Source organism: Megalobrama amblycephala, linkage group LG19 (genome assembly GCF_018812025.1).
Source record: "Megalobrama amblycephala isolate DHTTF-2021 linkage group LG19, ASM1881202v1, whole genome shotgun sequence".
Taxonomy (NCBI): Eukaryota; Metazoa; Chordata; class Actinopteri; order Cypriniformes; family Xenocyprididae; genus Megalobrama; species Megalobrama amblycephala.
The window spans coordinates 36,809,055-36,834,961 of record NC_063062.1 but is presented as its reverse complement, the minus strand read 5'-3'; the positions used below and the strand labels follow the sequence as shown (position 1 = coordinate 36,834,961).

Here is a 25,907-nt window from a genome sequence, read left to right as displayed (position 1 = left end):
ATTGGCTGTGATTTTGCAACGATTTGGTCACGAGTGCAATGCGTTTGCAGAGACTCCGCCCACGTGCTCTTCTGATTGGCTGTGATTTTGCAACGATTTGGTCACGAGTGCAATGCGTTTGCATAGAGACTCCGCCCACACGCTCTTCTGATTGGCTGTGATTTTGCAACGATTTGGTCACGAGTGCAATGCGTTTGCATAGAGACTCCGCCCACACGCTCTTCTGATTGGCTGTGATTTTGCAACGATTTGGTCGCGAGTGCAATGCGTTTGCAGAGACTCCGCCCACGTGCTCTTCTGATTGGCTGTGATTTTGCAATGATTTGGTCGCGAGTGCAATGCGTTTGCATAGAGACTCCGCCCACACGCTCTTCTGATTGGCTGTGATTTTGCAACGATTTGGTCACGAGTGCAATGCGTTTGCATAGAGACTCCGCCCACACGCTCTTCTGATTGGCTGTGATTTTGCAACGATTTGGTCGCGAGTGCAATGCGTTTGCAGAGACTCCGCCCACGTGCTCTTCTGATTGGCTGTGATTTTGCAATGATTTGGTCGCGAGTGCAATGCGTTTGCATAGAGACTCCGCCCACATGCTCTTCTGATTGGCTGTGATTTTGCAACGATTTGGTCGCGAGTGCAATGCGTTTGCATAGAGACTCCGCCCACACGCTCTTCTGATTGGCTGTGATTTTGCATTGATTTGGTCGTGAGTGCAATGCGTTTGCATAGAGACTCCGCCCACATGCTTTTCTGATTGGCTGTGATTTTGCAATGATTTGGTCACGAGTGCAATGCGTTTGCAGAGACTCCGCCCACGTGCTCTTCTGATTGGCTGTGATTTTGCAATGATTTGGTCACGAGTGCAATGCGTTTGCATAGAGACTCCGCCCACACGCTCTTCTGATTGGCTGTGATTTTGCAACGATTTGGTCACGAGTGCAATGCGTTTGCATAGAGACTCCGCCCACACACTCTTCTGATTGGCTGTGATTTTGCAACGATTTGGTCACGAGTGCAATGCGTTTGCATAGAGACTCCGCCCACACGCTCTTCTGATTGGCTGTGATTTTGCAACGATTTGGTCGCGAGTGCAATGCGTTTGCAGAGACTCCGCCCACGTGCTCTTCTGATTGGCTGTGATTTTGCAATGATTTGGTCGCGAGTGCAATGCGTTTGCATAGAGACTCCGCCCACACGCTCTTCTGATTGGCTGTGATTTTGTAACGATTTGGTCACGAGTGCAATGCGTTTGCATAGAGACTCCGCCCACACGCTCTTCTGATTGGCTGTGATTTTGCAACGATTTGGTCGCGAGTGCAATGCGTTTGCAGAGACTCCGCCCACGTGCTCTTCTGATTGGCTGTGATTTTGCAATGATTTGGTCGCGAGTGCAATGCGTTTGCATAGAGACTCCGCCACATGCTCTTCTGATTGGCTGTGATTTTGCAACGATTTGGTCGCGAGTGCAATGCGTTTGCATAGAGACTCCGCCCACACGCTCTTCTGATTGGCTGTGATTTTGCATTGATTTGGTCACGAGTGCAATGCGTTTGCATAGAGACTCCGCCCACATGCTCTTCTGATTGGCTGTGATTTTGCAACGATTTGGTCGCGAGTGCAATGCGTTTGCATAGAGACTCCGCCCACACGCTCTTCTGATTGGCTGTGATTTTGCATTGATTTGGTCGTGAGTGCAATGCGTTTGCATAGAGACTCCGCCCACATGCTTTTCTGATTGGCTGTGATTTTGCATTGATTTGGTCGTGAGTGCAATGCGTTTGCATAGAGACTCCGCCCACATGCTTTTCTGATTGGCTGTGATTTTGCATTGATTTGGTCGTGAGTGCAATGCGTTTGCATAGAGACTCCGCCCACATGCTCTTCTGATTGGCTGTGATTTTGCATTGATTTGGTCGTGAGTGCAATGCGTTTGCATAGAGACTCCGCCCACATGCTTTTCTGATTGGCTGTGATTTTGCATTGATTTGGTCACGAGTGCAATGCGTTTGCATAGAGACTCCGCCCACATGCTCTTCTGATTGGCTGTGATTTTGCAACGATTTGGTCGTGAGTGCAATGCGTTTGCATAGAGACTCCGCCCACACGCTCTTTTGATTGGCTGTGATTTTGCAATGATTTGGTCACGAGTGCAATGCGTTTGCATAGAGACTCCGCCCACATGCTCTTCTGATTGGCTGTGATTTTGCAATGATTTGGTCGCGAGTGCAATGCGTTTGCATAGAGACTCCGCCCACATGCTCTTCTGATCGGCTGTGATTTTGCAACGATTTGGTCGCGAGTGCAATGCGTTTGCAGAGACTCCGCCCACGTGCTCTTCTGATTGGCTGTGATATTGCAATGATTTGGTCATGAGTGCAATGCATTTGCATAGAGACTCCGCCCACATGCTCTTCTGATTGGCTGTGATTTTGCATTAATTTGGTCACGAGTGCAATGCGTTTGCAGAGACTCCGCCCACGTGCTCTTCTGATTGGCTGTGATATTGCAATGATTTGGTCACGAGTGCAATGCGTTTGCATAGAGACTCCGCCCACATGCTCTTCTGATTGGCTGTGATTTTGAATTAATGTGGTCACGAGTGCAATGCGTTGGCAGAGACTCCGCCCACGTGCTCTTCTGATTGGCTGTGATTTTGCAATGATTTGGTCACAAGTGCAATGCGTTTGCATAGAGACTCCGCCCACATGCTCTTCTGATTGGCTGTGATTTTGCATTAATTTGGTCACGAGTGCAATGCGTTTGCAGAGACTCCACCCACGTGCTCTTCTGACTGGCTGTGATTTTGCATTGATTTGGTCGCGAGTGCAATGCGTTTGCAGAGAGACTCCGCCCACATGCTCTTCTGATTGGCTGTGATATTGCATTGATTTGGTCGCGAGTGCAATGCGTTTGCATAGAGACTCCGCCCACATGCTCTTCTGATTGGCTGTGATTTTGCATTAATTTGGTCACGAGTGCAATGCGTTTGCAGAGACTCCGCCCACGTGCTCTTCTGATTGGCTGTGATTTTGCATCGATTTGGTCGCGAGTGCAATGCGTTTGCATAGAGACTCCGCCCACATGCTCTTCTGATTGGCTGTGATTTTGCATCGATTTGGTCGCGAGTGCAATGCGTTTGCATAGAGACTCCGCCCACATGCTCTTCTGATTGGCTGTGATTTTGCATTAATTTGGTCACGAGTGCAGTGCACTTGCAGAGAGACTCCGCCCACATGCTCTTCTGATTGGCTGTGATTTTGCATTCATTTGGTCACGAGTGCAATGCATTTGCAGAGAGACTCCGCCCACAAGTTCTTCTGATTGGCTGTGATTTTGCATTGATTTGGTTGCGAGTGCAGTGCATTTGCAAAGACTCCGCCCACACAGTCTGATTGGCTGTGATTTTGATTTAGTCATGTCTCGTGGTTGTGCTGGAGTGGACAGACAAACTGCTTGTCGCTGGAATCTTCTCGCATCACATCCAGTTAGAACAGCTGCTCGGTGAATGACAAATTGCCTTCAGAGATCGGCTCTCATTCACTGCATCAACGGCAGACAGATGTGCTTGTACACCGCACAATGGTGCTTAATTGGTTACAGCACATATCATTTTGCTCAATGCAGTAATTTCTAAACACATGACAGAGTGACAAGTGCAGAGATGGCCTGAGTCTACAGCACCACTTCAGACAACATGAAGAGATACAGAAACAAAGGACCATTCAAACTGTTAAACAACTGCAAGTCCAAAGGCCCACGAGAGACGCAGCAACAGGACACTCCTGCAGCCTCACAGCGCCTTGAGCCAATGACTCGCTTTAATAGAGCAGCTGCTTTCCAATGTGAAGCTTCATTCTAGAACCACAGATTCACTTCACACTCATGCACAGAACATCAAATGTTTACTGTTCGAGCATGTAAAAGCTCTCCAAAGTCCCTCCAGCGTGAGTTAGTCTCTATATCAGTGTTAGTGTTTCTGAAACGCCTCCATCTTGAATTTTCTTCACAATATTCCTCATTTAAATAATTCATATGCAGAATAAAGGGGTGGGGCCTGGTTGAGTTGCTATTCCTGGCAGGTATGATAAGGGGCAGGACATTTCCCAAACACCAATCACAATACACTGCTCCAGCCGACCAATCAGAGCACATTGTGCTTTTCAGAAGGCGGGGCTTCATAGAGACAGGAACTAAACAGAGCGTTACTGACAGACTGGGAAGAGAGGAGCTGCAACAATGGAGAATATGAGGAAAATAATCAACATTCAAGCAGGAAAACCTGCTTTAGTAGAGCACAAAAACCAAAGACTTTGTAAAATAGCATAATAGGTCCTCTTTAAACCATTTTTATTCACTCCAAAAACACCTTAAACTTACAGTAATATACAGGTTTTACTATTCTACTGTACAGATCAAAGGTTGCCTTCATTCTTTCAAGATTATAAGGGGGCTTTTTCAGCTCCGCTCTTACAAAGATAACCATCTTAACTGTTCCTATTCCTCATGGAAGAAGAAGCACTGAACATCTGGTGGCTTTTAACCTGCAATGACCAAAAGTACAATAAAAAGGCACTGAAAACCATGATATATCTGCTACTCGTCACTTTTGGACTTGCTACAAGCTCAAAAAACGAATGCGATCATCCATCCGAGGGTTGATTATCTCACAGCCATTGAAAGTGCTAAGCAGAGACTTTAGTCATGATTCAAGAAGCAGTTATTGCCGATTACCCATCAGTCCACTGACCCCAAACAGATTAGGATCAGGTTTGATTACCAACTTGACTGCGTTTGATTCAGTTTATGGTTAATAAAAGAGGGAGGAGGACATCAGACTCTGACTTATCATCCTCAGAAAACTTTGCCGTGCCTGTGGTTTTCAGGAAAGTCAAATGATGCAATGGACATGCCTAATAGATTATGATCCCAGGAAGGAAGTTGGGTTCAGCTAACAAACTACAGACTGCCAAAAGGAGGGAGAAGTAGACATTATGTCTGAGAAGACACCAGCTTCATTTTTTGATGGTTTTGTGGGAATGAGACATGCTCAGTTGTTCTGAATGGTCATGTAAGAGATTGGTGTCATTCTCAGACTGTTAAATGTGAAAAGTTTGCGCTGAAAATGGGATTAGGAACATTCGTCTGGGCCGAATCGAGCCTATTTTTATTCTCAGGGCATGTTCTTTGGCAAATACTCAGAAGTTACATGCCTAGTCCATTATGGGCGAGACACGCTGAAAAACATTCCACTGACTTACTGACGCATTTTTGGACTTTAAAAGTCAAGATGGAGATAAAATACTTTCCTTACTTTATTGATGCATTGTGCAAAAGACGCTATTTAAAAGATTATTTGACTTTAGAATTAAAATGTCCTGAATTTATTCACTCCCATGTCATCAAAGACGTTCATGTCTTTCTTTTTTCAATCAAAAAAAAGGTTTTTGAGGAAAACATTCCAGGATTGTTCTCCATATAGTGGACTTCACTGGGGTTCAACGAGTTGAAGGTCCAAATGTCAGTTTCAGAAGAGAAAACCATTGAGAAACCATTGATCATCTAGAGAAACCATTGATCATTTTCTAAAAAAAAATAAAAAATTATATACTTTTTAACCACAAATGTTCGTCTTGCACTGCTCTGTGATGCTCCACGCATGACATAATCATGTTGGAAAGGTCACATGTGACGTAGTTCCTCGTCTGGGATCATGTAGAGCTCTTTGAAGCTGCACTGAAACTGACATTTGGACCTTCAACCCGTTGAACCCCAGTGAAGTCCACTATATGGAGAAAAATCCTGGAATGTTTTCCTCAAAAACCTTCATTTCGACTGAAGAAAGAAAGACATGAACATCTTGGATGACATGTGGGTGAGTAAATTATCAGGACATTTTAATTCTGAAGTGAACTAATCCTTTACTAATACTCAAAAGTATTGAATGTATAGAATGACCATCTTGATCCATTGAAAGAGTTATTAAATACACCAAGTTGCAATAATCTGAACCATCATCTCAAGCAGAATGTGAACTATTTAAACTATTCAGAAATGACAATCCTACGCACGAACTGACCTTCGGGTTCAGAAAAATGCCAAGCACGTCAGTAATAACCTGACTGAAGGGGTGGAAAAATGTTTTAAATATATTATTTGTATTTTAGGCAAATTAATGGGCAGCGAAGAAGAAGAAAGCAATGTGGTTTAAGAACTAGGTTAGTTTGCTTACTGCCATTAGGGTTTTTGCTCTGAGGGTTTGGTGAGAAAACCTGATATTTGGGTTAATCCTTTTGCTCTATTGGACGACTTAAAAGGCAAAGTCACTTCAAATTAGGGAGTCTCCGCATATTTCTTCAGACGCTGATCCCATCTAAAACACATTAGCAAATCTGCAAGATTAAGTTCAATATGTACCGAGCTGACGAAACACCATTTTGACTCCAGACTCCAGACTGGCTGACTTGACCAGCCACCAATGCTCCAGGGCCTTAAAAGTGCCACTTAAAAGACTATTATAGAAACATCAAATTAGTCCTTTCTCTGAAAAGCCACAGTCTGTGGGAACGCACAGTCAGTAGGAATCAATGCCAAGACTGTTTTTACTAAAGACTAAAATTAGATGGATGTCAGCTTGAGACTTATAGTAAGCAGTAGCTTATTGCATTAAAATCACCATCTTCCACAAATCCAAGTCAAGCCACCTTTATTTCAATAGCGCTTTACACAATACAGATTCATTTAAAGCAGTTTTAACTGGAAAACAGATCAATGATGCAAACATAATTCAATTCCAGATGTTTAAAGTTCATGCAAAGGTGTGGCATTTATGATGCATTTACGATTATGACACGCAAGTCAATAACATTCATATTATCTGTAACTTCATAAACACAGAATTGGTTGATGAAACTGTTATTCCAAACTGCGAAAGTCACAATTCCAATGCACTTATTCAATTATAACCGCACAAACCTCAAGAGCTGGAGAGGAATTATTAGTATTTATCAAGTATGTGTTAATCTCTGGAATTATCAAGCAACTAACATGAAGATGATCTCTTATATCATGCTCCTCAGAAGCATTATAGATGATAATCGCCACTGTAGAAGTTCGCCGGTCACTGCGGTTTGTTAAATGATTAACTGACAGACAGGAAGAGTGCTCTTCTTTCAGCAGGTCACTTTCCAGCTCACCTGAGGCCACAGAACAATCCCAAACGCCATCGGCCCAGCCAGACTGCACTCAATTACTTATTCACTAAAACACTGTACCTGAATATTCGTTAACAAGTAATTAGCCTTCATTGTAATCTGGAAGGCAGTAAAGACTGATAGACAAAGCCATGCTCTGGATAAAAAGACCGCCAACTAAATCAAGATAACGGATGTGTTGAAATCTACTGTGCTGCCCACCTATGAGGTTCAAAGTTCTGAGAATAAATGCATACATAAAATGTTTATTTAGTTTTTGTTGACTTCATGCAACTAATTGTAATGCTACTATTTTTTTTTTATTTTATATATTTTTTTAAAAAAATTAAAAAATAAAATAAAATATGTTATATATTTTTATTTTATTTTATTTTATTTTATTTTATTTTATTATTTTTTTATTTATAATTTTTTTATTATTTTATTTCATTTTATTTTCCGGAAAGCCTGGGCGATAAAACGGTATCGATATTTATCGACGGTACGTCTTAATCAATAACGATAGAAAAAATGTTCGATATAACTCTCGATAGAGTTTCACTTAAATGCATTAAAATGTAAACAGACATGCAGTTCGGTTGCATGAACAACTCTCAAGCTCGCTCCGTCCCAAACAGACGCGCTACGAGTGACACGCAAACAAGTTGCGCAATCAGAGCATGAGATCAGAAGACACAAACACATGAAAATGAGTGCTGTACCTGCTGGCGACCAGAGCTGGGTATAACGCACTACTGTATTCTAATTACTTTTCCTGATAACGCAGTAATGCAATGCATTACATTTTAAATTTAAGTAATCTGATTACAGTTACTGATGTCAATAAAATCACGTTACTTGCGTTACAAGAAAAAAAAATAAAAAAAATAAGGTAAAGTGCATTTCTAAAAGAAATCACGCGTCATTATGAATCACCGGAGAACGCGTTGAGGAGGAGGATACCCGTGCCCAAGACGAGAGCGATCCAACCTCGCCTAAACAAGCTAGATTGGATTTCTGTTCAGGATCGGGAGGGAAGGTAACTTCTGAACAATAGCCTACTGTTTTCAAATGTTATTATAAATGTTTTCAGCATTTTTTCCTGTCTTTAATGCAGTTACATACAAACATAAACACAGTAAAGCTACCACACACACATGCATACCTACAGATGATTAACAAATATTTAAGTCAAGTTGCTGTTTTGACACTACTGTAATATTTTTGAGTCAATATTAAATTACGGAAAGAACTTTGAGTTTTCAGTGGTGTATTTTTGTAGGTTTTATAGGTTTTCAAAGTAACTTGAATGCAATTAGTAATCTGATTACTTTTTACATGCAGTAATCAGTAATGTAATCAAATTACAATTTTAAATGTAGTAATTTGTAATTTGTAGTGGATTACTTTTTTTGAGTAACTTACCCAACAATGCTGTCGACGAGGAGCTCGTTAGTAAAAAGGGACATGTCAGCTCGTCAGTGTGGCAGTTTCATGGTTTCCTAACGTCTTACAGTTGATCTATTTCAAAGTTCGTCTCGAGAGAGCAGTTGTCATGTCGGTATTAACAGCTGCACAAACAGTGCTTTCAATCACACACTATCTTTATTTCTGTGGTGCAGATATTCAGCTTATCACAGAAGAACTGAGATAAAAGTTTATAGTTCAGATAAAAGCTTTTGAAAGAAAGTTGAACACACTGGAAATGACGCATTTATCGATTACATTGTTTCACCACCAGGTGGCGACAAGTGAGTGTTAAATTTATTTGACGTTGAAACGTCATTAAACAGATTCTTTCAAATACTCTGATTCATCCAGTAACAAAACAAGAGCGTGTCATTTCATCATGCATCCAAACAGTTTTTTAAATAATTAATTCAAATATATTTAAAATTTTAAAATAGACCACAGCACTTAATATTTTGTCAGAACCTCTAAATGTTATTTCGTTTAGTTGTCATTCAGAATGGTGATCTCGGTTTGAAACAAACAAAAAAATGTTCTAATTTTATCCAGAATTGTGCAGCTCTAAGTTTCTTTAACACTTATTTATTTAATCTTAATATAAAATATAAGAAGGATTTGTTTACATTTTATTTTGCTTTGTTTTAAAAATTATTTGTTGTTTGCCTTAATTAAAAATGCATTGGTTAAATTCAAACTTTTTTTTCCTACTAAAATTCTCAATAATTATCGATACCGATCAATAAACCATTATATTGTGATATATTATATTTCTTAGCTGTATCGCCCAGCCCTATTATGCATTCTCATGGAAATTTGTCTTTAACCCCCCACAGATTGTACATTCATACACATCTTATTCATAACAGAAACATAATACAGCCATAACAGAAATAAAACACTAATATCAACAATAATCAATATACATCGATTGAAATTGGGACAATGGACTTGTTAAAAATATTGTCATTGCTCTATGCACCTTATAGCACCTTCCTTTTTCAAATTCATTTTTAAAAAAAGTGGCATATTTTATATTATTTTGTGACATTAATTTAAAACAAACCAAACTGTAGTACACCATGTTGCTTGTTAAGACTTTTTTTTAAATATTGTGCTGTTTTTGTAAGCATCATTTTGCTGATACAATATATACTGTAAGTTGTTTTGGATAAAAAGACCATGCAAAATACATAAAAATAATACATATATTCATATTAGCTACACATTCAACAACACAGTAAGTACAGGTATCTGACATCTAACTTTTGGGGTTAATTTATATATAAAGCGCCTATATGGTGCCTAAAAATACCGGTGCAAACATATGCATACGCTAAAAATACTGCACTGGCCAAGCTGTAATTCAATCTAATAATAACTGATCTATACGAGCATCACGTGGAAAGATAATATATCATTAGTGCTTAAAGAAACCTGGCAAACGTGCAAATTACACGCACATTAAAGATGCATTAGTAACAACTTTATGTTAGTGGAAAGTTCCATTCCGTCAACAGACGCGCGCACATTCCTCTGGCGCACGCGCGCATATGAGCGCACTGTGAAGAAGTTGAGTGAAAAATCATTCAAATCAGTGAAAGAGCACGGGGAGAGTTACCTCAGCACTTTGCCAACCGCCTGAAGGACCATTTTACAGCTTAATCCGTTTTTAGGAGACCTCTGAGCGAGCGCGCTGTCTCCGGTTATGGTGTGATCTCCGACCATGTTGCCAAACGCCCGGGTTCACGGTGATGACGGACGCGCTTCTCAACGCGATCATAGATTCTGCTAAAGTCAGTCCAGAGTTTGCAGGAGCGTTGCAAGCAAAACAGTCGCTCTGCTGCGCTTCTCCTTCAGCTGAACTTCCAGCCAATCACAGAACAGATGGGAGGAGCCAAGGTGCAATAGTTGGAATGTTAAAAAAAAAAAAATCATCCATGTGACTCTCAAACACACACTGGATGTAGAAAACAATGTGCTTGGGTACAGTAAAACTGGATTTCCTCAAAAAACTGCAACAGCATTAACTCACAACTGGGGAACAAACATTTATGATTCCAATAGTTATATTGCAATAATATAATGCAGAAATATTTTGTTTTCTCCTTATATACACACATCAAGTATTTGAGTATCTTATTTACAACTTTCAAACTTTCATTTATCAACCATTCAAAGGCTAAACTATTTCCACCATTTTATATATATATATATATATATATATATATATATATATATATATATATATATATATATATATATATATATATATATATATATATATATATATATATATATATATATATATATATATATATTTTTTTTTTTTTTATATATATAAAACATAATACTTAATAGTTAATAACATGACACTTACAAAAATGTTATTAAAGTTCAAATTATGGATGTACACATTTTTTATAATTAAGGTGCATTAACTGGTCACATTTATAAATCATAAATCAGTTTGTTTAAATAATAAAATGTATAAAATATCAAATATACACTGCCCTCCAAAAGTTTGGAAACGCCCTAGAAAAGTACTAAAATAACAAAATTGAAAAAAATAAAAATAAAAAAACTTAACTAATATTAAAACAGAAAATATAAAAACTAAATTTAAGTTGAAATATTAACAAAAACTTTAATACTATATCAATGACACTTTAATAACACTAATATGGGGTCATAAAAAAAAAAGAGAACGAATAAAATGTTGTTTAAAATACTTTAATATTGCTAGAACCGCTTGATATGTCAACGACCCATGAAAGATTTCCTTAACAGGTTCCTTCGCAGCATGTTTTGACGAAGTCGTGACGTACTGGAAGCTGCTAATGTGCAGCAATTCGTGTTATGACAATGTAATTTACAGTGGAACATCAGACTGGAATTTTTCTGCAGAGCTTGAAGGCATGTTCAGACTCGACACTAGAAGGGCCGGTCTGGCCCCAGGACTAGTATTTTAGTCATCTAACAGCATGCCAAGACACATGTTAGATAGAGACTCGCAGGCTCCGCGCATCTTTAGCATTTCTGGTAATATATAAAATAAAAATAAGCATGCATGCGCTATTCATATACAGAATATACATAGAAGTCACCATACACCACTGCTTATTTTTAGCTGAAACACATTAATCTAAACATTTCAATTATTACTGCGTGAGCCTTAAAAGGTCAGCCTGAAATAAACGCTGGAAAAAAGACTGGAAAAAGTGCTTACTAAAATGAGGCACGGACGTCAGGTTGTACGTGGGAGCGGTGAAAATAATGAGGGCCTGTGTGAGCGGACGGGAGAGGGGCCTGACGTGGACTAAGAGCCTTCACAGGCTGCGTTTGTCCAGGGGGGCAAAAAAATCCAGGGGCAGGGAAGCAGACGGAGGCAGAACAGAAGATTCTTTCATTGCCTCTACAGGTGAGAGAAAATGAAAGGCTAGCTTACGAAAGCAGTGACGCAAACGTGTAGACGCCGAGTGCCTTGAATGTTTTCTTAGCAACTTTAGTGCTTTAGGAATGTAAGATAGGCACCTGCCTTTTACCTCAGAGGACCAAAATATCTTGGATATATATTTAGTTACCAAGGATCTTTACTTCTAAAGGTGGGGTGAAATTGTGAGTCACTTTCAATCCAAGCATCTTTCTGTTGGCAAATTTGATGATCAACTTGAACATGAGCGAAATTTGCTATTTTTCGACCCCCATGTGAAATAAAAAGACTGGAATTGAGCCACAAAATCTTGCCGAGCTATGGTAAATGGGACCGCACCTTAATGCGGTTGACCAATGAAATCTATCCAGGGCATGAAACAACACTGCAATAGATAAAAGACAAAAATATGCAAATATTATTCACCAGCACGTCATTTCAACCCCATTTTAAGATGTTAGAATTTTCCACAGTGATTTTTACTGACAACCACAAGAACAAAAAAAGTATTCTTCTAATATTTTGTAAATAAAACACTTATTTCATTAATCATGGATTATCTCTGCCGAAACACTCAAATCTCCAGTTTATTCACAGCGTTCGTACAGATTCTGTAAAATGAGATTTCAGGACTTTAAGCACTGCTTTTTTTGGTTTTCAAGGACTAAATTCAGCACTTATCAAACAATTTCATTATTATTTTTATTTATTATATTATTTTGCTCAAATTACAGAAATAGGATATCCGAAATACAACTTACAACTTATTTAATAATGTATATTAAATGCAACGTTTATAATGTCTATTATTGTTCAATTAAAAGGTGCAATATGTAATATTTTTGCAGTAAATTATCCAAAAACCACTAGGCCAGTGTTATATATTTTGTTCACTTGTTGAGTACTAACAATATCCCAAATGTTTCCAACTATTTGTAAATCGTGAGAAAATTGCAATTTTATCCAAGGCAGGCGATACAATGTCATACCCGCGTTACCCTCGGTTTCCGGTTTATTTTGTAGAAACCATGGAAACACCAAATATATGGTTCAAGTCACTCAAACCATATATGGAAATGGAGGTGCCTTTTATATGGTCACCAATGGAGCTTGGATGTCATCTAGTGAAAAAGTGTGGTACTGCGCCCAAACAAAATCTTACTGAAAGCTCATTTTTTGAGATATCAACCTGGAATTTGGAACACAACTTGTTCAGATTTTTGGCTTTGACTTCCTTGCAGTTTTAGAGTAAAACCTGCTTTGTAAAATATATATTTTATATAAAATATAAAAATATTATATTTGTACATTTTACATTTTCATAAACTTAAACGTCTATAACTTTTTTTTCTGTTTCACTTAAATTCACTTCTACAATAATCTGCTAATCTGCTTCAGTGTTCCTGAATTACAACCATTTAAGTTTGGATAGTGCATTTTCTTGGCTAAAACAAAAAGTGGGGGTGACAGTTAACAGGTTAATATATTACATGTTTTAATAGACAAGGGAACAACTGTTTTGATATATTTATAGACAGAAAACTAATTATTGTTATATAGCTCAACACGTTTAGTCTTGTTGTTTAAATCAAATTTTCTTGATTTTTTTTCTTAATCTTTACCATGCCTCAGAGAGAAACAGTTTTGTCAAGTAGCTAACATAGCATAATCAGATGCAGCTTTATTTTTAGTAACAGTAATACAGCATTTTCTCCATCATACAATACGTTTTAAAATTAATTGCATGCCATTTATCAACACAAGCCATCCAGCATTTAATATGATATTGTAAAATCAATCTATCTTACTGCAGTGTGTAACAGTGTCTCACAGCAGCCGCCGAGCGAACGCACAGAGTAACGTTATAACCTCGTTTTCAACACACTCAAATGTATCTAATATGATAAACAGAGCTGCGTTACCTCATACTCATGACCGGATTAGCGGAAGCAGCGCCAGCGACTGTCATAATAAAAGTCCCGCTGCTCATGAGGCAGAGATGTTCACAAGTCTTTTATCTGGAGTCCGAGTCAAGTCTGGAGTCTTTTGTCACGAGTCCGAGTCGAGTCTCGAGTCATTAAAAAAAAAAAAAAAAAAACTAACAAAAAAAAATTCTCATAATCAAATCCTAGTTTATCCTTGTTGTAATATATAGACAAAATTACATGATCTTTCTATAATCTGTTTTATTTGAAATTAAGGTCCTATGATGTAAGGGATAATGTACATCCAGTTTTTGCTTTATAATCCATTACAATGTACAAAACACAACAGTCGTCCTGGCAACACAAGTAGTCATTTTCAATACAGTCGCTAAACGGACACAAGATGGCGCCAGTGAGTCACGGTTTGTTATACAGCTGTTTGTTACACAGCTTCGTTGTTATTGACAACTTCGGAATGTTTAAGAATGTCAATATAAAACTCTACACATGCTGATTGTGATACGTTAAAATATGAGCTTTAAGTAATAAATGGATTAACATCTCTTTCTATCTCTCTCTCTTATGGACACACATTAAGAAATAGAAAAGCTGCAAATAATACGAAGATTGATAAAAAGTAGTGCTAGGTTTAAAGTCTAGATTTTTTTTGTTCATATTTTAACAGGCTGGCAATTCAAAAGAGCCATGCAGCTTCACCACAGTATAAAAGCTAGCTGTGTGAGTTAATGTGACTAATCTTTGTGGATGCGATGTCTCATATAATTTGATGATGTTGTTCCGGTGTCTTTAATTGTTTTCCCACATTCTGTGCGTCTAGCTGATCTGACGTGATAATAAACCCACACGAAAGAACATTTAGCATGGTGGCTCCCGTCATGTTGCATGGGACTCTTATTATGACACTTCGAAGTTTATGCGCACGGACATACGTAATCAAATTCTATGGCAAAAGTCCAATCTACCACGACATGTAAGGAAACATATGTGACGCAGATATTATAAAACCATTTAAACACAACAAAAATTCTTTATTTATTATATCAGTAGTTAAGGGTAAAAGACTTGAGTCGTTTTTAAAATAGTCAGAGTCTTTTGTGCCGAGTCGAGTCAAGTCTGAAGTCATTTCAGGTCGAGTCCGAGTCTGAAGTCTGTTAAAATGCAACTCGAGTCCAAGTCTCTAACTCGAGTGCCCATCTCTGTCGTGAGGCGTGTGTTGATCAATCGCTCCAGCTCCTCGTTCAGCTCCACAACACTCGCTCCTGCTCTGCTTCACACTACAGTAACGTTAATAATCTCATCCATGAACATGATTTCTTAACGAGTCCTATCCCAATTATTTTCCACTAGCCGCTGAGGTGAAGACCACATGTCCCAAGATTCCGCGCTCAAACTTGGCGTCATCAAGCTACGCCTTTGTTTTGAATAGCGACCTCTAGCAGACAAAATGATTACATATTGCACCTTTAATCATATTTTATATTATAATGTTGGAATACTTGGTGTAGATAAAGCGGTATTTTACACTAGGCACGGTTGCCTTGAACCGAGCCGGAGCGCAGTTGAATTTGCAGCTTTACTTGCAAACTACAATTCCTGTTCATCGGTGAGTTGAGAACCAGACTTCAGTGCAGGTTACACAGTTACGCCAGTAGGTGGCGGCAAGGGACTGACTTTAAGAGTGAGTTGGTAAATCATTCATTAAAAAAAAAAAATGGCTGATTTATTCTGGAATGAAGCAAGGTTGTAAACAAGGAAGTTATGTTAACTTTGAACACCTTAAAAAGGCACAACCGACAAGCAAAGCAAAGATTCTGACGCTTCAATTCAAAGAGATCAATCCATTGACCAGCGCTGTCAGTCATGTGAAATTCAATACTATGACAAAAATATAGATTTTTTCCAATGAACCTGAAGAATGAAAGCTGTATCATATACTTATGCTAATAGCCATGGGAAATGGCTCTATATCACTAATTTTTATATATTTTATTTCAATAATTCAAGCACTTTTCAAGTACCTCTTCAAAAATATCACTGTTTTCAAGAGTTTTCCAGGGATAAAGTACTTTAAACACCTTGTACAAACCTCAAGAAAATTCAAGAACCAATGGTGTCGCCATCACTGACATCTTCAAACAGCAAGTTTAAACACTGAATAAATGAGATTTGAAAGCTTCAGTCTGTTCCTCACACAAAGCTATCGTATTGACTACTCCTATGCCGCTTTTTTGGAGCTTAATAATCTGCATCCATTTTTGTTGCATGGAAAAAGAGCTGCTATGATATTCTGTCAAACCTCGTATTTTGTGATTCAACGGAGAAAATACAATATGTAACTCGTCTTGAACAACATAAATGACTCATTTTTGGGTAAACAACTCCCTAAAGATGCAAGGGGGACTGTGAAAACACACCTATGAAATGAAGTTAGAAATACTTGAAATAGTTTAGCCTATTTGAGCCGATCCCAAAAAGACAACATTTTTCAAATGGCTCAAGTTCTCCTTTGCAAACATGCCAATGTAGAACTCTATATCACGTTTTGCAAAACCTCACTGCTATTTATTAGAAGGCTCACTGAATACGATCACTGTTTGATTGCCTGAGAAGAACCGCGTACCTGTGGAAGAGGGTCCAGAGAAGACCATGAGGGTTTTCGAAATCAACCGGCGGATCTTCCTCGGATTTCGCCATTTGGAAACCACTCAGAGCATTCGGGTCCCTACTTTTCCTAAAGCTCTGGCAGACATAAAGAACATCAACGCAGTCTGCCTACCCAGCCATACGTGCGAGACATACACAGCCGTAGGGTGACAGAGCTGAAGTTTGCAGCTGTGGTCTCTGGATAAGTTCCTCTCTTGTCTGTTGTCTCTGATAAGGGCGTCTAGAGGACTAAACCATGTAGATCAACATGCAACCATTGATGGACAGCAATATGAACCCTGCACTCATCAAAATAGTGCTTCCAAAGGGTTTTTTTGCAGCAATGCCATAGAACATCTATCATTGGTTCCCCAAAGAACCTTTCAGTTAAAAGAACCATATTAATAATCTTTAGAACCTTCTGTGCATTGAAATGATTCCATGGATGTTAAAGGTTCTTCATGGAACCATTGATGCCAATAAAGATCCGTTATTATTAATACTGTGGGAAGCTCAAAGTTATTTTAAGAATCTGCAGAACAGGCTTTTTTTGTGTGCTTTAACCTGATGTTTGACTTGCGATGATGTTTGTGTAACATTGTTCTGAAAGCACAAATAGAGTAAGCTTTGTGCGTTATATAACTTGTCCAGAGTGCTGTGGGAATATTCGAGGTTAAAGTTTGTCTTTTAGGGGTTTGTACTTTCACTACTTCCGGCTCCTTATGAAAAAGAAAGGCAGGAATGTGCCGATACATTGTTTGGAGCCATTTCCGAGACGCTCGCATATACACAAACGGCTTTCCTGTGTTTATGTGCTTCCTCAGAAAGAAGCAGCCAAGCCTTTCTGTTTCTTTTCCTCAAATATTACTGCGAATGAAACTGTGCTGCCTGAGAAAAGAATGGATCGCTGAAGGAGATGCAGCTGGTGCACCTGTGAGTCTATTTCACTTCAGTAAATGAGTTCAAATTCACCTGTACTGAAGAACTAAACCTGCTTGACCAATAAACCATTGACATACTTACTTATGTCAGTGTTTCCTGCACTACTGAATGGTATTTCATATGCGATGGATAGCATACGAATTAAATGAATGCTTTACCATCTCCTAATGTTGTGTAATTTAAGTTTCAATAATTGCATAAGCTTTTTTGAACAATTTTATCAAAGGGGACCTATTATACCCCTTTCACAAGATGTAATATAAGTCTCTGGTGTCTCCAGAATGTGTCTGTGAAGTTTCAGCTCAAAATCCCCCACAGATCATTTATTATAGCGTGTCAAATTTGCCCCTATTTGGGTGTGAGCAAAAACACGCCGTTTTTGTGTGTGTCCCTTTAAATGCAAATGAGCTGCTGCTCCCGCCCCCTTTCCAGAAGAGGGCGGAGCTTTAACAGCTCAACAACAACAAAGCTGGAGAATCTCACACAGCCAAAATGAGGATTGTCAGTAACGGCGTTCAGCCTTACATTGTTCAAACATCAGTTTGAACAACAATTTTTGAATGGTAGTGTACATTATTTGATTGACAGTTTAAGAAACACAAGAACATGCTTAAGTCACTGGAGAGCCGAGACCTGAATGAATGAATGAGAGAATGGAGCAGTGCTGATTCTTACAGAAAGTGACTCTTATCAGTTTATCACTCCGAGCAGAACCGCCTACAAGCACATCACGTTTCCCAAGGCACAAGATCAGTCTCACATCTCTCCTTCTGTGTGGGTAACAGACACCAAAGCTCTCTCAAACACCACAATGAAGTCTATAATAAAGGAAGGAAGAATATGGCATGTGCCTCTTGAGCAGAGTTACAGGTTAAAACCTTGTCAGTGTATGAAGCGAAAGTTTCCAGCAGAGAGCTTTCACTGTCAATTGGCAATCCATCAGAGGGATCTCAACAGGAAGTTATGCAACCGTCTGGTACTTGTAATGTCCATCAGCACAGCGGCAAACAATGCAAAGCAGGAGGTGCATGTGGAAGGCCTCTTGCTGTGCAATCCTAACATACTTCACAGAAGCCTAATGTAAAACAATTGAGAGTTCACTGTATTGGAGTGTTTTTGAGTCGAACCTTACCTGATCAGAGAGTAAGATCTCGAACTTCTAAACTTCATTTCAGCAGAAACGTTTCTGGTAACACAATCCATCAAATAACAATAAAATTAAAGGTTATTTCCACTCTTGTAGGTGTAGCACAGATATTCAAGTTATAACACAAACAAAAAGACAAAAAGATTTTGTAGTTCAGAATATCATTGAATAAATGCATAGAAAGTCAACAAAGCAGTGGTTTCCTTTACATCCTCCAGTCTAATGTGGAGTTAAACTCACTCCAACACGGCTGACAAAAACAATCCAATTAAGATCATTAATCTCACCGTTTACCCTTGAGAAAAAGAAGTGTGCTTAATTGTACTGAATGTGCTCTTTATAGTGTACTTTAAATCTTAAAAAAAAAAAAAACTGTATAATATAATATAAAATAATATAATATAATATTATATTCATTACATTTACACACATTAAATATAAAATGTTTATAAAATTTAATTTTATATATATATATATATATATATATATATATATATATATATATATATATATATATATATATATATATATAAATTTAATTTATATATATATATATATATATATATATATATATATATATATATATATATATATATATATATATATATATATATATATATATATATATATATATTTTTTTTTTTTTTTATGAAAGCCAGAATATAGCACGCTCTTAACAGCATTATTATTTTTAATTGTTACTCATTTATAATATATAATATAATATATATTCATTACATTTACACACATTAAATATAAAATGTTTATAAATTTAATTATATATTTTTTTAATGAAAGCCAGAATATAGCACGCACTTAAATAAACAGCATTATTATTTTTAATTGTTACTCATTTATAATATAAAATAACTCACTCACTTAAACTCACTCCAACACGGCTGACAAAAACAATCCAATTAAGATCATTAATCTCACCGTTTACCCTTGAGAAAAAGAAGTGTGCTTAATTGTACTGAATGTGCTCTTTATAGTGTACTTTAAATCTTAAAAAAAAAAAACTGTATAATATAATATAAAATAATATAATATAATATTATATTCATTACATTTACACACATTAAATATAAAATGTTTATAAAATTTAATTTTATATATATATATATATATATATATATATATATATATATATATATATATATATATATATTTAATTTTATATATATATATATATATATATATATATATATATATATATATATATATTTTTTTTTTTTTTTTTTTTTTTTTTTTTTTTTAATGAAAGCCAGAATATAGCACGCTCTTAACAGCATTATTATTTTTAATTGTTACTCATTTATAATATATAATATAATATATATTCATTACATTTACACACATTAAATATAAAATGTTTATAAATTTAATTATATATTTTTTTAATGAAAGCCAGAATATAGCACGCACTTAAATAAACAGCATTATTATTTTTAATTGTTACTCATTTATAATATAAAATATAATATAAAATATAATATAATATAATATAATATAATATATATTCATTACATTTACACACATTAAATATAAAATGTTTATACATTTAATTATATATTTTTTAATGAAAGCCAGAATATAGCACGCACTTAAATAAACAGCATTATTATTTTTACTTGTTACTCATTTATAATAATATAATATAATATAATATAATATAATATTATATAATATAATATAATATAATATATAATATTATATTATATATAACGAAATAAAAGGCAACTTAAAAGTGCACTTAAAGAAAACATTTTCATGGGCTAACATTTAAGTTCATTTTTAAAAAGTGCACTTTGTAACAAATGTCAAGTTTAAATAAAAAGATAATTTTAAATCATTATGTTTAATAATGTTTTGTCGTGCTTAAAAGAAGCACACTTATTTTGATGTGTTTACTAACATACTAAAGCACATTTAAAATACTTTATTATTTTTTTAATATATTTTAAATGTCCCAAATTGCAACTTCATTATTAGAAATGTGTAATTACAAATACTGAAATACATGACGTGCACATTTCAATAGAAATGACTTTAAAGTATATCTTAGTTTACCATAAATGCTTGTCAGTACATTTTAACACTTTAACCATATTTCACAGAAGTAATTATACATACTTAAGTGAGTCAAAAACACTCTTAAGGTCAACTAACTGCATTTAATAAATTTAAACTATAACAAATGTTCATTTAATTGTAAATAACATGCAATTAAGTGTCACACTTAATATCATTCTCATAATAAGTCCATACTGAAGTGCACTTCTTTGTCACAAGCGCACACAGTGGCGATGTGGTTACTAGCTGTAGTTCACATGCAGATCTTTATAGAAAGCGGTGTACCAAAAACCCCTCTTAAAAATCATGGTTTGGTGCTTCTGTTTTTTTGAGATTTTGCATTTCATTAGCCACTAATTGTGAGCAGGCTGACTGATCCGACAGAGACAGAGATGGACTTGGCCGTCTCCTAACCCTTCACTGCCCTCGATTGCACACAAAAACAACCATTTTATCCTAAATCTTCCTTTATAGCTCTAAATGAAAAGTATAAAAGGTATTGCTGGTTCTTAAGCAGAGCTGGATTTGGGACACACTGCTGACTTTGTTCGGGAAGGGACAGGATGAGGTTTGGTTTAGAGGTGTGGGCTCCAAAGCGGCTCCACCCAGACCAGCGTGTGCTATAAAACTAAACACTGCAAATTTTAGCATCAGTTCATCCCAAACACCCACTGAAGCGGGAATGCGAGAACGTGCTAGACTTCAGGACGGTGGGTAAGAGACTCCCGAGTCCTGGTTATCGGAACATGAACATTAAAGCTATAGGAATAGCTAGTTTAGCTCAACTTTGATGCAGAAAATCTCAGGCACATCATGACTATAAATCGAAACAGCAGCGTGAGTGATCAACACAGAACTCATCTCTACAGCTAACACATCCATCTCGTTCTCAGTTTACCATGACACAGATTACAAAAATAGATCCATGCTAATGAATTCCACACCCTGGAAAACAACAAGAGGATTTGGGTAGAGCACACACACACACACACACACACACACACACACACACACACGTTGTTTTTTTATGTTTTATGGGGACTTTCCGTAGGCATATGGCTGGATGACTCGACCTAAAATCAAAATCTCATTTAATGGACTAAATGCACGGATCGTTCTTTAGAACTTCCGCAGTAATATAAGCCAGCTGGAAAACTTCCGGTGAGAGTCATTTGCTGGTGTGTTGAGCATCAGTAGTGTAATACTTAGTTTATAATCTGAATATAGTCACTTAAATAGTCAGGCATAGCATTAATTTAGTTATTCAAACATAGGACAGCATAAAAAAAAAATAAAAAAAACGTACCTCAGTGTTCCTCCTCTGCTAAATTCAATTCGACCGTCAGATTTCACACTTTTATGTGAAAAAAAATTTAATATTTATTGTGCACTTTAGTTAGATTAATTGAATAAAATGTGTGTTTTCACAAGTGTGCTGAAATCATTGATTGACTGCTGTGATTATAAAGAGAGAGCGGCACTCGCTTTCTGTGTCATTCATTCACAAGAAAAGTGTTGTTTTTCATGAGATTTTGTGAGTATGTCATACTTCACATTGACAAAATGTATTTTTAAACCTAGTTATTTTATGTTTAATATTTAGTCAAAAACAAAGTGAAAAATGATTAGGTTGATAAATGCACAATTAAATGCTACTTTGCCGCCACCTGCTGGTTAAAGTGGTAATTATTGCCTTTTTTATTTTTAAATAAGTGTTTATCAAATGTTGAATTTCCTACATACGTAAACGTTTAAACGTTCAGTTTTACAATGAGGACATTCTCAGAAGGATGAACAAGTAATGTTTGTGGTCATGACATTAAAAATAACATTTGAAGTGCTGGGGGAGAAAATGTGTTTGTGCATGTGTCTAATTATAGACACGGCGTCCCAATAGCTTTATCTTTATTGCAATCAATAAAACTGGTTTATTGGCAAATTAGGTAAATGTGATAAGTGCATTAAAATATGAATACAACATTCATCAACATATATATATATATATATTTTTTTTTTTTTTTTTTTTTTTTTTTTTTTTTAACACCGACATGGGAAAATCTGAATCTGAATTTTGATTACTTCTCGATTAATTGTCCAGTTCTACATAGACATGATGATTTTTTATACTGTACAAACTGTATATTCTCTCCCCTAAACCATTCCCAAACCTGCATTCATTCTGTGTGATTTATAAGCTTGTTTGGGGACCTCAATTTCGGTCCCCACGGTTATATGAGTTCCCATGAGTCTGTGTGCATTCAGGTTGAAGTCCCCACTGGGATAGAAAAACACACACACACACACACACACACACGGGCAGAAACAAGTTTTAAAACAACAACAACAACAACAAAAATAATTAGTACTTAGTAATTTCATGAGCATAATCTCATAATCAAGCATTTAGAAAGCTTAAAGGAATGTTTACAAAATAGTATTATTATGATCAATTACAACCAAAACAACAAGAAAAATGTCTATTAATATTTGTATTTACAGCCACTTTTCATGAGCATAATCTAGGACACTAGTTTAGCAGATAAATAAATAGGATTCAAGATTCATAGGACTGCTGACCTATATTCCAAGTCATGCGACTCTCAAATCAAATATGATCCTGATCACATCTACTGTCATCCAATCTGCAGCTTATTTGATTATTAAATGTTCGTCTGTTCCTCACACAGTGTTATTGTATGGCTTCAGATGAATGGATTTTACGCTGTGAATCCATGATCAGTATATGAATCAACATGTTGGAACAAATCTGAAAATCTAAGCAGAAAAAGGTCAAGATGGTCAGTGATGTGTTTGATGATCAACAGCTTCAGTCATATCAGCTACAAATATAACTCTGTGTCCCTCTTTGATGACATCATGCGAGAGGTCAGCGGCTCCACCGTGAGCCAAAGAGTCTTTCTAAAGCCAGAGAGGCCTTTCTGAACTAGGCTGACAGAGCACAACTATGACAAACAAACGTGTGGCGGCACAGCTCTTCATCTCCATAAGGGTGAGCGGACACCATCATGTGTTATGAATCTCAGATCTGGATCTCGACGAGTATGAAGCTCAGACTGAGCTTCATTAGCCATGAAATATTAATGAAGCCTTTTATTCTATCTTAACAGAAGAGTAATGCACACTAAAACAAGCAGGAAATGTCGTTGCACCTCACAGGGAGGAAGGTGTAAATCCCACTTCCTGTCTCCAACTCAAGATCACGGATGCACCCTCGACTAACACAGAGGAAGAGGTGAAGGCAGCGTTCTTTACAATAGAATTCAGCTATTTCCAAATCAACACGTTGCATTAATCAACATTAAAATATGCATTCATTTTAGATAGAAGTCAAATTAGTGCACAGTTCTTTTATACAGAGGGTTAATGCCACACACCGATCACAAACCAATATCTGGAGGAACGTGGGTGAACTCGTTCTCCACCCAGAGAGAGCAAACTTCAGTGTTTCGGCTCCATCTGCTGGATCAGCACAGAAACGCAGCTTTACAGATTCAACATTTGCCATTTCTGTATTATACAGCCAGCAATCCCATAACGCAATGCACACAACTCAACCTTCCCTTTCCACTGACAAATGAACTGATATGATTTTAATTGACTTATTAAATAATCACCGTTTTTTTTTTTTTAAACAAAATTACATTTTTTTTTTTTTTTTTAAATGATAACTGCACAGTACTCATTTAAACAAGCAACCTTATTTTTATTTATTTTATTTAATAGATAACATAATTTATTAATAATATTAACATAGTAATTCATTACATTTACACACATTTGATTATATTCAAGACATGTTTATAAATCTGTAATATATGTATTATTTAAAGAAAGCCAAAATACAGCACTTACTGAATTAAACAAACAGCATTATTATTGTTATTGTAACTCATTTTTAATTAATAATATAATTAATATAATATAATATAATATAATATAATATAATATAATATAATATAATATAATATAATATAATATAATATAATAAACAATTATAAACATAACATAAGTCAGTAATTAATTACATTTACACAATATGTAAAAAAAATAAAATGCATGTATATATTTTATAATTATATTATTTAATTATATAATTGTATATATATATGCACAAGCCAGAATACAGCATTATTATATTATATTATATTATATTATATTATATTATATTATATTATATTATATTATATTATATATTATGCATAGGAAACATCAATGAAAAAAAACATTTTTTGTTTTATGGAATATAGTCATACAGGTATAATATAATATAATATAATATAATATAATATAATATAATATAATATAATATAATATAATATAATATAATATAATATAATATAATATAATATAATATAATATAATATAATATAATATAATATATAAATCACACATTATTTATAAAATGTTTATCAATTTGTGCATTTTTTTTTAATTTGTATTAATTTTAATGGAAGCCAGTACACAGTATTTACTGCACTGTATGCAGTACAACAGCATTTCTGTCCAAACATGGCCAAGTGTCTCAAAGTCTGCTCGCACACCTGCTGGCTCGAGCCTGGCACTTGGGTCAAATTTCACTTTGACTGTCATTTTAATACAAGAAAATTTAAGCCCAATGCCAGTCCTGGGTGATCCACGACAGCATGTCTGAGAGAGCCGGCATGTGTATGTGTGAGTTATATCACTGGAGTAATCAGTGGCATTGATGTGATGCTGTCCTCTCTTCTGTACTGTACAGCTGATGGTAATTTGTCGAAAGCGAAGCAGCGAGCCGGTAATGCGCACCAGTTTGAAAGGCCTTTGAAGCTGTACAAACCGAGCCAGTTGTGAAAAGCGTGTTGTGAAAGAGCGGAAGCTAATGACCTCCCATGCCCCATTAACAGCCAATCAACCAGCGCCTCCATGCTCCTTTCTGGCAGGTGGCTGAGGGAACGTTGCTGAGACAAAAGCACAAGAGACTGTGTGAATATACCCCTAAATAGCAAAACAAGCTGAGCCTGAACAGGGCGAGGAAACCCTGTGTGTTTTAGCAAGCCCGGGCAGG

At 36.3% G+C, this 25,907-nt stretch overlaps 1 protein-coding gene across 4 annotated transcripts in view; it reads right to left on the bottom strand.

Annotated features, from left to right (window-relative positions):
• The window catches only part of mob2b (MOB kinase activator 2b), a 52,611-nt gene that overhangs the window by 10,900 nt on the left and 15,804 nt on the right, over positions 1–25,907 (bottom strand). Inside the window, exon 1 of one of the 4 annotated variants that reach the window (XM_048167775.1) lies at positions 16,658–16,988. The exons of 1 other annotated variant lie outside the window; for it this stretch is intronic. In XM_048167775.1, coding sequence (XP_048023732.1) covers positions 16,658–16,731 — 74 coding nt within the window. In that variant the 5' untranslated portion in view covers positions 16,732–16,988. Of the gene's footprint in view, positions 1–8,616; positions 9,193–10,279; positions 10,523–16,657; positions 16,989–25,907 lie in introns of those variants that run through there. 2 more of the 4 variants (XM_048167774.1, XM_048167776.1) reach the window with 2 other exon arrangements.